The sequence below is a fragment of the Prunus dulcis genome, chromosome 3 (assembly GCF_902201215.1).
Source record: "Prunus dulcis chromosome 3, ALMONDv2, whole genome shotgun sequence".
Lineage (NCBI taxonomy): Eukaryota > Viridiplantae > Streptophyta > Magnoliopsida > Rosales > Rosaceae > Prunus > Prunus dulcis.
The window spans coordinates 17,821,148-17,838,070 of NC_047652.1; the positions used below are offsets into that span (position 1 = coordinate 17,821,148).

At 36.4% G+C, this 16,923-nt stretch overlaps 2 protein-coding genes across 6 annotated transcripts; both read left to right on the forward strand.

Moving 5' to 3' along the window:
- The first annotated feature begins 5,894 nt into the window (after positions 1 to 5,894).
- LOC117623328 (probable E3 ubiquitin-protein ligase XERICO) lies at positions 5,895 to 7,895 on the forward strand. The gene is made up of 2 exons (XM_034354267.1): positions 5,895 to 6,047; positions 6,934 to 7,895. Exon 2 carries the CDS (start codon positions 7,163 to 7,165, stop codon positions 7,646 to 7,648), a length of 486 nt encoding a protein of 161 aa, XP_034210158.1. The 5' UTR covers positions 5,895 to 6,047; positions 6,934 to 7,162; the 3' UTR covers positions 7,649 to 7,895.
- Positions 7,896 to 9,717: 1,822 nt separating this feature from the next.
- Positions 9,718 to 16,868, forward strand: LOC117620632 (ribonuclease E/G-like protein, chloroplastic). Of its 5 annotated transcripts, none has more exons than XM_034350755.1 (14): positions 9,718 to 10,132; positions 10,743 to 10,846; positions 11,083 to 11,264; positions 11,598 to 11,850; positions 11,938 to 13,130; positions 13,232 to 13,549; positions 13,686 to 13,727; positions 13,984 to 14,108; positions 14,228 to 14,375; positions 14,644 to 14,716; positions 15,326 to 15,438; positions 15,679 to 15,798; positions 15,969 to 16,124; positions 16,369 to 16,868. In XM_034350755.1, the coding sequence occupies exons 1-14, from the start codon at positions 9,972 to 9,974 to the stop codon at positions 16,546 to 16,548; spliced, it is 3,168 nt and encodes a 1,055-aa protein (XP_034206646.1). In that variant the 5' UTR covers positions 9,718 to 9,971; the 3' UTR covers positions 16,549 to 16,868. The 5 variants fall into 5 exon arrangements, 4 of the variants coding, with proteins under 4 accessions (XP_034206646.1, XP_034206647.1, XP_034206648.1 ...); XR_004584827.1 differs by having other exon boundaries at positions 9,852 to 10,132; positions 14,644 to 14,745; XM_034350757.1 differs by having other exon boundaries at positions 10,037 to 10,132; positions 10,732 to 10,846.
- The last annotated feature ends 55 nt before the right edge of the window (positions 16,869 to 16,923 follow it).

Below are 16,923 nucleotides of genomic sequence, written 5' to 3' on the forward strand. Positions count from 1 at the left end.
AAATGCAATAGCCCTTGAACTTATACTTGGGTGTTTCATTTTGGTCCTCTACTTAATTTTCATTCCATTTTTGTCATCCAACCATTTCATTTGTGCCAATTCAGTCATTTCATCACATTTATGATCAATTTTAATCATGCAATGACACGTGACGTACTTTTTAAGAGCAAACCTAACTTTTGAGTCCATTAGGCCATCTCCAACCTAAGAGGTGGAAACCTAAGTTCTGAGTTTTGAGTCCAAAAATCTTCTCCAACCCTGTATTTTGGGAGGTGAAAATTTGAGAAATCTCAAATGTTGAGTGGAATTCCAGTCCAAGTATTGCATGGACTGGTATTTTAAGTGGGCCCAAACTCAGCTAATTTTTTTTCCTGGCCTAGAAAATGTTTAATGTCTGGCCATCAACAGCTGGGCTCCTCGTGAAATGTTGGCTTGTGCAAGTTGATACCAACAACGGCTATATTTTCAAAAGTTGTGTTGTGCTGATTTTTTATTTATTTTAATTTTATATAATTATTTATAATTCCGACAACTATATTTTATAATTATCCCTTTGTTTTCCTTTCTCCCTTTTATATATTTTCTCCCTTTTATTTATAATTATCGTTTATCTTTATTATCATTGTCGTTTATTTTTTTTAAAATTCAATAATAAACCACATAATTCATTAAAATCACACAACCACTTTTATAATTTATTCCAGGCATACGTATGGTGTTGTACTTGTTTTTATGTTTAAGTGAAATTCTATTATGTTTTGGAATTTTAATTTTTTTAGGTTAAAATGTTTAGAAAATTAAATCACGAATGTTGAAAAAAAAATAATGTCAAGAAAAATTAACGAGAAAAAAAAATTATGGGTTAATCATTCTTAAACAATTTAATAAAGTTGCGGACTCAAATTATGAGTCTGAAAGGTTAGAGGAAATTTTTTTTTGAATCCTAAAAATACATGAATAGTTGTATTTTGGAGGGTGCAAATTTGAGTTTAGCCCCAACATGGTTGGAGATGGCCTTATAAGCTCCATAGACAAAATTAGGGCTAAATTGAGGTTTTATTGACAGGTTATGGTTCAAATTTGGGGATTTTGGTGAATTAAGGTTTCAATTTTAGGGAAATGAAATAGATAGGTGAAATAAAGCTTCAATTTGGGGGAAAATGGGTAATAGAGAGCTGGGTAGGTCGTTTTAGAAGATATTGATTGTCAAATTGACTTTTAAATTGGCGGAATGTAACATAATGACTTAATTGTCATGAACGAGAGAGTTAGAGGACTTGAGATGAAAATTGACTTTTACCTTTCACTTCTTATTTTGAATTTTATGAAGTGCTTAAAATAAAGAATACAGTTAAAGTAAACAATTTCCAAAGTGATGTTCTAGCAATTTTGAGTACACTTCACATGAACATTTTAGTTTAGAAATATTATCCCACCACACTCTCTGATCCAATACAAGTATAGCAATTAAAGAGGGAAAAAAAATAATTACACAAAGCACACACGCAAAGGGGATTTGAATTTCTGCCATTTCACTTTTCCAACTCCTTAACCACCAAGTTGTTTATGTTTTTGTGATAATACACAAAGGGAAACTCTATATGGTACTAAGTTACTCATGTATCTTACTATGTAATGTATAAAATGTAAAATATTGTAGTAAATCATTATGTATAAATGATTATGGTGTGTTTAATCTTCTTTCATTAATTACTACATATTTTCTACACTCACAGTTTTTGTTAGCTCACTATATAATCAACTTAAATCAGTTAAATCTATCATGCAATGTATTTCCTTCCAATTTTTTGTAATAAACTAATAGATAATTGACTAAATAAACATCCTCCAAAGTTTCAATAAAAATTTTCAAGTTTTTCTTACAATTTCGGTGGTTTTTATTCAATTTTAATCGATACGATAATATCTATATATTTTTATCAAAATTTCCGTGTTTTTAAACTACCGATATTTTCAATACTATCGATATTTTAGACATTGGTTTGGATAAATGATATGAATAAATAATGTGTGAGAGTGAAGAGTGTCCGTCCACAGGCAGGCAAGCAGCCAAGATGGTAACAACTTACAAGACGTGAGCTTTATAAATGGGTAATGGACAAGAAGTATTAGATAAGAAAGATGGATGAGCACGTGAAATTCACCTGATACCATATCATTATCAGGCTTTTCCTATCACCTCCTTAGCCAGATGTTCGATTCAATGAACTAGGCACTACACTGCACGACTCTCACTTTTTCTTCTTCTTCTTTTACCTTTTCTCTTGTAAGTAATACTACGATATTGAGACAACGAAACTGAACACGGGATTTCGATGCATGTGTAATTATTCTTCATCACTTTACTTACAATTCATTATCCTAAATTTCATGTTTTATAATACTTTTCGAAACCCTTTGATGATTTAAAAATCTGTGACATGAAAAATGTAATCTAGTTTATGATCAGAATTCAGGTTTAGGGTTTAGAGTGTGCATGCAATGCAATATTGTGCATAGCATTTATCATCATGTTGTATTTGTAAGAGATTTAGAGTCTTGGTGGAGAATGAGACACCCAAAAATCTCGATTCTCCACTCCTTTATTCATGACCACGAGACAAATAAATGCGTACCTATATATATATATATATACACATATGTGTGTATATCATCATCAATTTTGTTCTTGATGCACGTCGGATCTGTAACTTTGTCAGGCTTTAATATATTTTGTTTCCAGATTATGTATACATGTCACACACTGTGCATGTGCAAGGCCATGTCCATTTGTGGGCGTACCAGCAAATAGCCATTAATTGGAGTCACCAACAATGTTCATGTATGGTAACAAGTAATATTATTTCAAGAAAGGTAAAAATACAATACATCCAAATTTCATGAAAGGTACGGATTTAAGTCAGTGTACTGTCTTTTTATACATGAGCTTGAATTTCTCCATAAATAAAAGCACCTTAAAATATCGCATTGGTAATCTACGTAATTATAATAATATCACTATCAATCATAATTGGGAAGCTGGCATTTTCAAAGACGAAGTTATCTACGTAATGTTCTTGAAAGTTTGGGAGTTGGATCGATGTGTCCACATCATAATCATAATTTAGCAGTTTCAAAGTATGGTGAGCAGCGTTAAAATCATTCCAAAATCACTTACAATCAAAGCTGTCTAAGCAATTTTGAATTGATTGGTGATTGATTTTCTGATTTCGTGAGCAAGATCAGTAATGACATGTGGTTGCATATTTTACAGGTGTATATTGTATATAGTGCGAAACCTAAAAACTCCATTTATTTTTCTCTCAGTTTATGCGCTGTTTCTTTCAACCCACACTGTAGACACAGAAATTTTGGTGTAATGAATTCTATTGACAAGAAAATAATTAGGGTTCGGTGGATTAAATCGTGGGCCCCGTAATTCACCCATGTGGCGTGTGACTCATCAAAATTGGATTAATTGTCAAAAAATGACAAATGGCGACATCCGACGGAGTGCATCAAACAGTTCAAGATGAAGACAAAATTAAAGGAAAGAATCTTCTGTGATTGACTTTGATTTAAATCAAATATTAATCAGGTTAATCAATTGAAGATAATCTGGTTAAATTGCCAGATTATGGGAATTGATTTAAATCAAATCAAATCCCACAAATCAAGGAAAGTTATTTAGGTCAAGCATCCGACAAAAGCCTATAAATAGGAGGCCTCAAGACGAAAGAAGAGGTCGGAGAAAAAACCTAGCACTCAGAAGAAACAGAAAACTCTCTGCATTCTTCACCCTACCTTGGAAGAGCCACCAAGCACAACAAATACGTGCCGGTTCCTTCACCATAAAAATCTCAAACACCAAACAAGCTTCGTGCTACCCGTTTGATCAAGATCAAGTCTCTACGACCCTTGTATCAAACACAAATTTTCTTTAAACACTTTGGAGATCGAATCAGAGGATTCAATACAGAGATTGTAACCCTAAATTTCATAAATACAATATTATTTTGTACACGTGTTCTTGTCTCATTTGTCGCAGGAAATTCGTGTTTACACACACAAATAAAAAGTGTTGTGAAGAGATATGACTTTAGTGGTAGAGTATTTTACGCCTGCATGCATAGAAAGAATTAATTCACCTTCGTGTTAACATTATGTGCATATGAAACACATTCCTTGCATGTGGACAAAACATTTTGATATGTGGGGCAAGTGACCATATATATATTCATATAGTTTCGGTCTTTCTTTTTATTTTATTTTTTGTTGAAAAAAGGTTTAGGGGGAGATTGGCTACTCTCACCATCAGCGTCATGGCAGACTCACAATCTCTAGCCGTAAGGACTTACATGTGACATTCAACTGTTAACTGCCATCAGTATGAATTTATATAGAAAATTACAGATTGTACACCAATGAAGACGGCTAGCAGCGGAATTCAAACACTACTGGAACTACACAGTGTAGAGGACCTTATTAACTGAACCAATCCTCATTGACAGTTTTAGTCTTTCTTTGCGTACAAGCATAAACCACCACATAGTCCATCTTTACCAAACCAAAGGATAATATTTTGTCATTCTTATGGGATCAGCTCAGATTCCATATTCAAAAGGCGTCTAACACAAAATGTAACTTACAAGACACTCTCTCTCTTTTCTTGGTGACCAAATTGGAAAAAGAGAATCTACAAGATGTGAAAGTTCAAGCCCTCAAGAAAAAAAGAAAAGCCTAAAGCCTAAGAGGGAAGGCTCCTCTTCATCTTCATCCAAACTGCATATATCCAAGCCCTATGGTCCATGCATGGTCCATGGCTACATTATCTGGCTTTTCTTTAACCAAACACGTTGTCCCAGAAACAGTTCACTGCCCATTTGCCACCTGGACAATGGTGCTGATGATTGGGGTACTCCTTTGGCCCACTACCCATGTCGTTTTTCCAGCCTTCCTCAGAAAAACCGACACGTAGGCTAGGGCTGGATTTCAGTGAGAGGGTGAGTCCAACAAACGCAAGGAAATGAAGACACATACATACACACCCAGTGTGACTGAGAGATTGTACAAATGGGACACGTTGGCTTCGCGACAATTGGTGAAAAGATGACATGTAATCAGACGTTCAATGACACATGTCCATATGAGAAATGTGGGATCATGCTACTCATCTCAGCTATTCGATAGCATGGTAAAATGGTCCACAAATTTTTTATTCTTCGCAATTCAGTTTTATTCTTTATATCAATATTATATAATTACATATTTATCTCTCTCATGTTGTAAAAACAAATTATTTTTTTTTGGTCATAAATCGTAAAGTTTCCTATGTGATGAGAGAGATGGACACATAGCCGTTTGAAAGAATTAGTCAGCATGCATACCCATTTGATTTTTTAAAAATAATTTATTCAAGAATGCAACTTTTGAGCATGTATTCATACACCCGAACATCCTATAATGAATCTCTCTTGTCAATTGTATAAGAAAAAAATATATGAAGAGGGTCTGTTTTACATAAAAATGAAGAGTGTAAACCAGTTAGGTAAAATCACACCCTTTGCGAACTTTACTATTAAGTTTTCCATTACATCATCCTGTATTAAAATTATACCATTCTAGGTAGGTAAATTGAACACAGAGGTATGAAAAAAAAAGGGCGTGTAACTAGAATGTTACCAAAAGAAGACATGTAAGTTAAGATATGCAAATGGAAAAGAAGGTTAAAAAGCCTGTAAACAGAAGGTGTTGATATAAAGTAACCATGGTTAAGAGAAAATTGGAGTCCGCAAAAGACGGGAGTCTAACCATGATTAGACAACATGGGTTAGTTTGCCGGTAATCGTAGGTGTGGAGGCTTTGCCATTATATATAAACAGATTAAGCAGAGCAGCCATTGTCAAACAAAACTATATATATTTTTATGTGGGTGTGTGTGACTGCTGCCTAATTCCCAAGAATCTCTTCTTCTTCTTCAGCTCCTCTGGGTGGTATTCTGTTTCTATCTGGACCCAAAAGCTTAAGCTCCAAAAATCTCACTCTCTGTAAGTCTGATGAAGCTCAGCTACAGTTAAAGCTCTAGTATTTATTTTCTATTTATGTATTCATTTTTTCTTTTTCTGGGTTCTTTTGAAAATGATTTATTTTTTCTGTTAGCAATCAAAAGAAGGTATTTTTAAAGTTTTTGGAAGGATTAGTAGGAAGAATTATAGATCTCAAGTTGCCTTATGATACATTTGGTTGCTGGGGTTTATTTGTCCAGGAAATTGGGTTGTGTGTTGAGATCAAGTTGCTTGTTCTATCTTTCTACTCTTTAATTTCGTATTGATCTTCTATTTTGACCGTGTTGAGCTTCGTCAAGGTCACAGTTTTGTTAGATCTTGATGATAAAAAAAAGCCTTTTGAATGGTTTTTCTGTTCCTCTCTATCCAATTTTGGCATTGGTTTCTTATTCATTGCATTACAAGGTTTCGAAAATAGGATCCATTTTTGTTTCTACATGCTCATCTTCTGCTTCCTTCCAATTTTTATCGACTGCTGCTGGGTTTGAGGGAATATAGTTTCTACTCTTCATCAATCCCACTGACCATTTTGAACATTTTAGTTATTTCAGTTTTATTTTAAAAACATTTCATTAACATTAGAAAATATTGAATTTCAGTTTTAGTGCACAGGTTGCATGAACCTGTATTTTGTGGGTTTGCTGCAGATCGGTAGAATTATATCCCATTGGTTGCATCTTCATGATCTCACAGCTATCATTTTTTTATTAAGATCGTTTTCACTTTTTTCAAATTTTGTTTGTGCTTGATACCAATTGTTTGTATAGTGAAATTTTGAGCTTTATGCTTAATCTGTTTGTTCTCGGTTTCATCATTCTTTCTTCTCTATTATATAAAATTCTAATACCTTCCCTTTGTTGTATTGCAGGTTGGATATCGAGAAGATTTTGGTGACATATTATCTTTACATGACTCAACTCCTACTCATCAAACTGATATAATAAATTATCTCCCCTTTTGTGTCTCTGCCAGTTCATTCTGGTTTCCCTGTCCCTAAACAATCTTTGACTTGTTTGAGCTGAGTTTGGACCGTCCAGTGTTTAAAATACATTTGTAGTTACAAATCTGATCCCCTTTGAACTTCTGTTTTGATCAAAATGGGACTCTCAAGTCTACCAGCTCCATCAGAAGGAGTTCTATGTGTGCTTTTAGTAAACACAGCCCTGTCAATCTCCATTGTCAAAGGCATAATCCGATCAGTCCTGCATATAGTTGGTATCCGTCTCTCATCATCATCATCCTCAACGTCGTCCTCAGCATCGTCACCCCCATCAACAGACTCCACTGAAATCGCCTCAGAATCATTTGAGTTCCATCTCAGTCCATCGGCTAGTTGCATCGAGGAGATCAGGAGCCGAATCCCAGCAATTCGGTTTGACACTGTGTGTAGTTTCAAGCAGCCAGAACATGAATGCCCAGTTTGCCTGTCTGAGTTTGAGCCCGAATCAGAGATAAACCACTTGTCTTGCGGCCATCTTTTCCACAAAACTTGCTTGGAAAAGTGGTTGAACTACTGGAACATTACATGCCCTCTTTGTAGGACTCCTTTAATGCCTGGGGAGGACACACCCTGCGTTTGGTGAGCAGTTACAAGCATGAAAGTCCAGGAGATTTCATGTACAGCGTTTAGTGTACAGGTATTTTACAAGAATGCTCGGCTGGACATAGTGTTGTTATACCTATGTTATGCGTGAGTTAAACCGTGATAATACGTTGATGGGTCTCAGTGACCAAAATTTTTACTATTGTACATATTATGAAGTTACTGGAGTATAACATATCTACTTTCAGCTTTGAGTTTATTGAATCTTCTGAGTTTTATTTGTGTGATGATGATTAAGTTGGATAGGCCATATATTGTTTAATCATATGCTTAACTCGGCTGCCATGAATGAATTTCAATGTGATGAACAGCATATATTGTGTTTAGTGATGAATCCCGGACATTTCCATCCACCCATTAGTTTAACAGAAGCATGTTCAAGCAACCAAGTTCCTCGACAAGTCTTTTCTTGTATATGGAAGGGAAAACATTAGTTTCCAACTCACAAGGGGCAAGGTAGTTTTTGCTTGTACTTTGTATGGGGTAAATTTTGCTTCTCTCTTGCCAGTCCCCTCGTTAGTTGTAACGTGTTGGCTTTGTGTACCAAAGGTTAGCATGTCTTGGGTTCGACTGGAACCCGGATCAGCGAGTCATTACCAGAACTTTTGCTTCTTTCTCAATGAAAGTGGTCTGAAACAGTGAATGAGGTTTCATTTTCTTAGCTCCCTTTGAGTTAACATCATGGAAAGTGAAACTAGAGGGAGGGCTTGATGGACCATTCAGAGATAAAATAACTACAAGACAATACAGAGATGTAGATGTGGGTTGATCAAAGGCAGGACCGCCTGAAAGAACGTTATTATAGTGGTCCCTTTTGTTTGTAAGTTAGCAATGTGTTCTCTTGTGATTTTCTGAACCAAAAGGAAGGGGATAAAAATAGTAATAAATTCGTTTCCTTTCAAGCACATTCCAGTGCGGTGGAATTCCATCATCATGCCAAAGGACTTGATGGTGGCAGAGCAGAGGGATCATCAGGAATATTATGGGCATATTGAAAGTTGGATGGTTGAACTTGGTTTAACATGAACCTGTTTGAAGTTATGAGCCAACCCTATGAAGACATGATATAATTAATATTTTTGATATTATATCAAATAATAGTTAAGCCAAAAGGAAAAAACTTAAGTTGTATTTTGTTAAACCCACAAGTTGAATCCATGAGCTAGGTTGAATACTCATGTTGGCCTTCCAAACCCCTCAGTTCTTTTGAATTGCACCATAATTATTAGCAGAAGAGTTTGTTGGAGTTGCCAAATTTTGTTTCCGTCAATGGCTCACAGTTACCTGCGGACGTGATTCACAGATGCTAGCATAATTCGGAAGACAAATGAACTCTTAACTCACACATGAATGGTGAAGTGTTTGCCAAATGCAGGAAGTTAGAAGATGAGAATGGCCATAAAGCACCTTGAGTACCCGCATCTTATTCCATGTTCTCATTCTTTTGGCAAACTTTAAAATAAAGTGATTATGGGTCTCCATGGGCAGTTGCAACAAGAATGGGAGCCATCATTAGTCATGCCCTTTTCCAATCTCTGATTATTCATGTGAAGTCTCTACCTTGAACTAACTGCCAAGGGAAGGACTAGCACCAAATCCAAACTTGGTAGTTGATACTCCTCAGACTCAAAGAAGGGATTGTCACCAGATTAAGTTCACCTTCTTTGCAATTAAGGAGACCAACAAAGGGTGCAAATGATTTACTGGACATGTCAAAATGCAGGTCAGCCTCAAGCTTCTCAATCATTTATTGAGAAGTAATTACCCACCATGGACTGGAAATTGGTCTTTGAGAAAGTAGGGTTGAAAATATAATGGAAAATTTTGTCTTTGTTGGACAATTTGACATGTTATATTGTCAGACAATCTAACATGTTATGTTGTCAGACTGTGAATCTAATTTGAAAATGAACGATAATATCAGTTTGACAATATAAAATAAAAAGGTAAAGTATGCCAGTTTCCAAGCCAATGTAACTTCCATTTAACCCATAAAATTATTTACAACAAATAAAAAGGTAAATGCTCCATTTGTAGCAATCTTTTTTAATAGAACAAAAAAACTAAAAAAACTAAAAAACACAGCAAAATTATCCACACACTCGCACACACTCACACGTGGGAGAGAAGGCGCCAAGCCAAAAACACCTAGTATCATTCTATCTTCTCATCACAACTCAGAAGCAAAATTCATTCTACCAGTATCCACAGTCCCAAAGTCGAAGGCTTTGAAGCTCATACCCATTAAATGACGGAAGTGCCCCTCCTGCCAGTCCTAATTTACCAACCCAGGACCTCCCTTTATGGCATCTCTGCTTCGCTGTCCCTGCTCCACTGAAGCACTGGAGGCTAGGCGGCTCATGGACGTTCCTGAAGCTCATGCTCGTCCTCGGCGCCACAACCATCTTCTCGCCCAACGAACCCACTTCTCCTCTTTGCCCGTGAGCCTGAGATTTCTATCGCCGTACGTTTCATACTCATTGGCACACATATGCTTTTCAAGTTTTCTTATTGCTTCTGCTTTGTTTGGGTTTTATTAGTTTCGAATGAATTACAATATAAACGCATTTAATTCAATGTCTTTGTTGTGTATGGAGATGCTAAAGCTTGCGTCTTGTATGTAACTATGTTCTAGAGCCGAGTTTTATTTGCTGCAGCCCCAAGTCGTGTAAATGGTCCTTCTAATTTTCAGCATTGCTAAACTCACAATGTATATAAAAATCGAATTTCAGTACAAACTTGGAAATCACAATGATGAGAAATTGTATTTGATTCAAACCACTTTTGTTGATAGATGAAATCTTATCGAAAGATGAATATGGGCTTGCCAAATTAAATACCAGTTGTAGTAGTTCCTCTAACCCCTATTTGTGCTTGCTATGAAAACTTTAGCATTTATGTGTCAAAAGAAGATGAAAAATGATATGGAGATGCTGTAAATGATACTTTGTTAAGTCTGATATCTTCCTACTTCGAATTCTCTGTCTCTGTCTCTGTCTCTCTGTCTCTCTCTCTCTCTCTCTCTCTCTCTCTCTCTGTGTGGAAATAATTAATACATTATAGTATCAAAGCAGGTACATATGCCATCACATACCCCTCAGAAATGAATTCAGATTCACTCTTTGTATGGCGAAGCATAGTTCGTTCCTAAGATCCCCTATGATGTCCATGGAGAGAGGTAACACAAAAAATCCTGTTTTTGAACCTCTTAGTTATTCATGTTTCTACACATTATAAGGAAAACCATACCTCCCCTCTTTTTCCAACACTAAAATAAACAAGGATTTTAAGAGAAGGCCTCTCTGTTCCGTAAAGGATAAACTACTACAGTCATTAAGGTTTCACATCATCCTTTCTAGAAGCACTCCTATAGTTTAAAATGGCTTATGGATCTAAGACATTCTGGTTTCGCAGGAAAGTCAAATGCTGTTGTTAAAGGAATGTGCAAGATAGTCTGGACTATAGAGGCTGATCTGGCAGCTGGTGAGTTTCTGTATATAACTGGGGATCCTACTATTCTTGGCTGCTGGGAACCGGAGATTGCTATGCTAATGTCTCCTACAGAACATACGAACTTATGGAAGGCTGAAGTCAGGGTAATTTTGCAATCTGCGCAAAGTAGCACATGATTATGTTGGTTATTTATGAAGCATGAAATGATGTATGAATCTGTCAAACATCAATTTTATTTATTTGTTATGGTAGCTTAGACAACTGAAAACAAACAACAAAATCCAATCAAAGGTTTCTAATATGATAAAATTAGTAGTTGAAGATTTCCCTTTAGACATAGCACTAACTAGAGATACTTGCCCAGGGAAAAGAATAAAGATAGACAGAGAGATATTCTATGCGGTTGATTTTCAGTTATTTATTTTATTGTGCTGTAAGGTCCTGTCCTCCCTTATTCATCTTTTACTGCTTGGCAGATTTCTGGTGGTGTAAATTTCAAGTATAACTATTTTATAAAGAGAGAAATGTGGCCTCCATCTGACATCATTTGGAGACCTGGACCTGAATTCTCTCTATCAGTTCCCCTACCTGTCAAACAAGGTGGAAGAATTGGAGTGAGGGATTCATGGATGAGGCCCGATACCACAATGTCTCCAATTATTTCGTGGGGATCATGGATAGAGGAGGCATATCTTCCAATACCACCTTTATTCTCAGCTCCAGCTAGAGGTAAATCTCCATCTTAATTCCTAAGTATATGAAATGTCCTTCCTTGAAATGTTTCTGAACACTCAAATGCTTCCAGTGGTTTGACAGATGAAGATGAGATTATGAAATACCTTAAAAGTGATATAATAGAACCAAAGCCAGTCTTAAATCTTCCTATGGAGAAGCGCATGTTATACTCTGATAGAGAACTTACTGCAAGTGCTACCCACAAGGGCTTCATTTCCAATACTGACATACTAGAGTTGAACCCATCTTTAAATGAACCTATGGAGGATAACGTGTACTCTGATGGCGACCGTATAGTGAATACCAGTCAGAGGGGGTTAATTTCTAATAGTTTTTCAACTGAAAGACATCATCCTATTGAGGAACCCTGGTTACTCCAATCACCTCTCTTCTTTCTTGTGTCCAACGATAAGATGGGTTCTGATATGTCCAAAAAGAATGGCGGCATGAAAGATTGTGTGGCAAATTTGGACAACGCAGGACAATCGTTGCCTGAAGAAAGAAATAATCTAATTTCGAATGAACCTGTGTCTACCATTATACTGATTAATTCTTCTATATGTACCATGCAAAGGATAGCTCTACTGGAATATGGGAAATTGGTTGAGTTACTACTGGAACCCGTTAAAAGTACAGTCCAGTGTGATAGTGTGTATCTAGGGGTGGTTACAAAACTTGTCCCCCATATGGGTGGTGCATTTGTAAATATTGGGAGTTCTAGACCCTCACTAATGGACATTAAACAAAACAGAGAACCATTCATATTCCCGCCATTCCGTAGGACAAAGAAAATGGAAGCCAATGGTTATATGCTTGATGATCGCGTGAATGCATATGGAAATGAACGCATGCCACTTGATTATGAAGTGACTGACGACATCATTGAAATCAGCTCTCAGGATGATTTTGTAAAATCCATTCACGATGTTGATGATGATGATGATGATGATGATGATGAACATGAAATTGAGGATGAATTTGATGTTTCAGATGTTAAGGAAAACGTGAATGGTAGTATGCTTGACACTGGTGATGTGGGAAATGATTATCTAAAAGGTGACACTAGTGCTATTCCTGTTGCCATAAATGGTTCTAGCAGTTCTCAAATGTCTCACCTCCAAAATAAGAAGAATGATGCAAATATTATCGCTAATGAGAATAAGTGGGCTCGAGTTCAGAAAGGCACCAAAGTTCTTGTACAAGTTGTCAAAGAGGGGTTGGGTTCAAAAGGTCCCACACTGACTGCTTATCCAAAATTGAAAAGCAGATTCTGGGTATGTTGTGATTCACCATTATCCTCCTTATTAAACTCTAACCATTCCTAAATCTTTATTTTTATGAATATATAAACACCTCTGAATCCCTTGGCTTGCAGATATTATTAACTCGTTGTGATAGAATTGGAATCTCCAAAAAAATTGGCGGTGTTGAGCGTACACGATTAAAAGTCATAGCAAAAACTTTGCAGCCTCTGGGTTTTGGTTTGACTGTAAGGACTGTTGCTGCTGGCCATTCTTTAGAGGAGCTGCAAAAGGATTTGGAAGGTCTAGTTTCAACTTGGAAAAGTATTACGGAACATGCAAAATCTGCAGCACTTGCTGCAGATGAAGGTGTGGCAGGGGCCATTCCTGTTATTCTACACCGGGCAATGGGTCAGACGCTTTCAGTTGTCCAGGATTATTTTAATGAGACGGTGACTTTCCATCATTTATATCAAAGTCATTGTGCCAATTGTTTGTTTCATTTTTCATGATTTGTTTTACATCAAAGTTTACAAGAATCTTTAAGTCTTATCCCCTAAATTGCATTCTTTATTATGGATATTTCAGGTTGAGAAAATGGTTGTTGACTCTCCAAGGACATATCATGAGGTATGGCATAAACTGTTAGATAGGACTATTTTAGTGGACTGAAAATTGTGCGTTCAATTTTTGAGATGAGAGGAATGTGTGTGTGCATGTGTAGCATCATATGTTTCCAGAATAAGTTGGTTGGTTCTATATCTCTAATGATTTAACCTTTTCTAATTGCACAAGTCTAGTCACTTGGTTTCTGAAGATCTTTTGTACTTAATTTTATTATTTTCTTTTAAATTACTAAGAAGTCAACTTTTACCACACTTTCCAGGTTACCAGTTACCTTCAGGAGATTGCCCCTGATCTTTGTGATCGAGTTGAGTTGTACAACAAAAGAATTCCTCTTTTTGATGAATTTAACATTGAAGAAGAGATCAACAACATGCTTAGTAAAAGGTGAGGGGCAGACAATATTATTTATGTTGGCAGTTGTCACATTTTCTAGCTCTGCAGATGCCTATTAAGCCACTTGTTAATGTTTGTTCTATGATTTCTTCATATTTCTTGGCTTACAGGGTTCCACTTGCTAAGGGAGGCTCTTTAGTGATCGAGCAAACTGAGGCATTAGTCTCTGTCGATGTGAATGGAGGACATGGGATGTTTGGTCAAGGGACTTCACAGGAGAAAGCTATTTTAGAAGTCAACCTTGCAGCTGCTAAACAAGTATGCTAGATGCTGAACTCTAATTACCACTTTTGGCATTGTTTTCCTTGTACGGACAAGCAATTTATACATTTCCCTGTAGATGATAGCATACTGATCTGTTGCCCCTCTGTGGGTTTCTTCTTTTTCTATGTCAAATTATAACATGGTAACTTGCTCTGTTACCATGTTATAACTCATTCTTCAAAACTGGCATAGATTCTCCTATTTATCCATCTAAATGGTGAATCTTTGCAGTACTTGTTTGACAGAGAAAACTGTGTTTCAGATTGCAAGGGAGTTACGACTGAGAGATATCGGTGGCATAATTGTGGTAGATTTCATCGATATGGCTGATGAATGTAAGTCGAAGTCTCTCCCTCTCTTGAAGGTGTGTGTGCATGATTGACATATTTAGGCATGGCCCATGCATGGGAGTAATTTGTTTTCAAATGCTTGAAACTTACGCAGCCTATGACGTTTCAGCCTAATTCTGTTCCACTTTAGGATTGATATCAAGGCTATTCACATTAACTTGTAGAGAATCTGCATACCAGCTGCCAGACATATGCCCTTAAAAGTCAAACTGAATGAGGCTTAAACTATAAAACTAAAGAAATGCCCAATCAACAGTCATGTTGCTCTGTTAATAAATTTTGCAGGAGGTTGCAACACAAACATGTACGATAGAATTTTCTACAAATATAAATAATAGCAAGGTCGATATTTAAGGTTACCTTACTATCCTTTTATCAAACTTAGAAGGCATGATGTATGGTCCAGGGAAACTTCTAAAAGGTTTGATATACATAACTGAGTTGGTCCTTAAGATTGAAAGAAACTTAGAGATCTTCATGTTTGTATGGGGAAAGGGAGGCATTTTTAGAAACTTTTTCTTAAATTTCTATCATTCTATTTTGAGAACTGCAATATTTACTGATGAATTCTATTTGGCACTGCCTTATTTTCAGCAAATAAGAGATTGGTCTATGAAGAAGCTAAGAAGGCTGTTGAGAGAGATAGATCAATGGTTAAAGTCTCTGAACTTTCGAGGCATGGACTTATGGAAATAACAAGAAAGCGAGTATGTTGCATTAACGCGGCTCACACTTTCCTGCTACTTTTCATCTGCAGTAAAATTTTAAAGAGTAATATGAAATTACAAATAAATAGAGTATTCAATATTCATTAATTTAAATCATGGGGGCAACATGAAAATCTTCACAAGGTTTATATATCAACTGGAGAAACTTGGCTCAATGATTTTTGAGATCGATCCGGCTCAATTGTTTTATCTGATGATAGATTGCATCATGTTGGACAGGTACGACCTAGTGTGACATTTATGATTAGTGAACCATGCACCTGCTGCCATGCCACTGGAAGAGTAGAAGCATTGGAGACCTCCTTCTCCAAAATTGAACAAGAAATTTCTCGATTACTGGTACGTGAAGTTGTAGACTAATAGGCATACGTTGCTTTGTATGCATATAAATTTGAGAAATGCAGCACCAGAAACACTTGGAAAGAAACCTACTAGTAATTCCATGTAATTGCAATTCTTCCAATTTATAATTTTCCACTTAAGGAAATTATTTTTGAAACTTTTATCAGGCGATGATGGAACAGAGACCAGACCCAGAGAACCCTAAATCCTGGCCAAAATTTATTCTGAGAATTGACCATCACATGTGTGACTACTTAACTTCTGGGAAAAGGACAAAACTTGCATTCTTGAGCAGTTCCCTCAAAGTTTGGATTCTACTAAAGGTATGTATGATTGGAGGGTGTTCTTGATTCAGATTCTGAGTTTCTGTTCAAGGTATGCATGAATGATTCCAATGACACTACCCTCTTATGAGAAGTGACCTCTGTAGTATGCAAAGTGCATGAGCGAATAACGGTTAAAAGTTGCTTTTCTTAATTGTCCACAGATCATTTAAATTGAAATTTAAGTTGCTAGTATAGGAGAAACTTTTGCTTTATCACTGATTGTCAGAGGTAATCTCTTCAGGTTGCTAGAGGTTTCACCAGGGGTGCATTTGAAGTGAAACCATTTACAGATGAAAAGGCACAAAAAGATCAGCGGCAAGTAACCATTCCGATGTTACGGCCTACAGAAACCAGAACTAACAATCCTGGCAGAAAAGTGACCTTGTTTCCAGTCAAAAAGTGGAAGGCCGGTGGAAAATGATATTTGCCACATTGACGTGCATTTGTTTTGTGAACAGACCAGAACCATTTCTTTTTTATTGTTTGATGTTATTATATAAGAGGAGGATGTAGAGAGAGGAGAAAGAGGAGAGGAGAAGGTTGGCATTGACCTGTTTCACTAGATGGCATTTTGTTGATAATAGCCTGTATTTTGCTTGGGTCAGCTGGTCCATCCAATATGAACTTCAGACCTACTTAGTTCACATTGTAGGAATGCTAGGCCAAGTAGTTTTGTTACCGGGAAATAGTAGCATTTTCAAAAGTAAAGCTATATATTGTCACGCAAATTCTTGTTGGTTACTGGAGAACTCATTTACTTTGTTCAGTCTTTTTCGTCTACACTAATATTTCAACA

What these genes read in the sequence shown, in the direction of transcription:
- LOC117623328 (XM_034354267.1), top strand. Translation starts at nt 7,163, where the DNA reads ATGGGACTCTCAAGTCTACCAGCTCCATCAGAAGGAGTTCTATGTGTG.
- LOC117620632 (XM_034350755.1), top strand. Translation starts at nt 9,972, where the DNA reads ATGGCATCTCTGCTTCGCTGTCCCTGCTCCACTGAAGCACTGGAGGCT. An exon ending in TATGGAAGGCTGAAGTCAGG is followed by an intron (nt 11,265 to 11,597) that starts GTAATTTTGCAA and finishes ACTGCTTGGCAG; the next exon opens with ATTTCTGGTGGTGTAAATTT. An exon ending in AACAACATGCTTAGTAAAAG is followed by an intron (nt 14,109 to 14,227) that starts GTGAGGGGCAGA and finishes CTTGGCTTACAG; the next exon opens with GGTTCCACTTGCTAAGGGAG.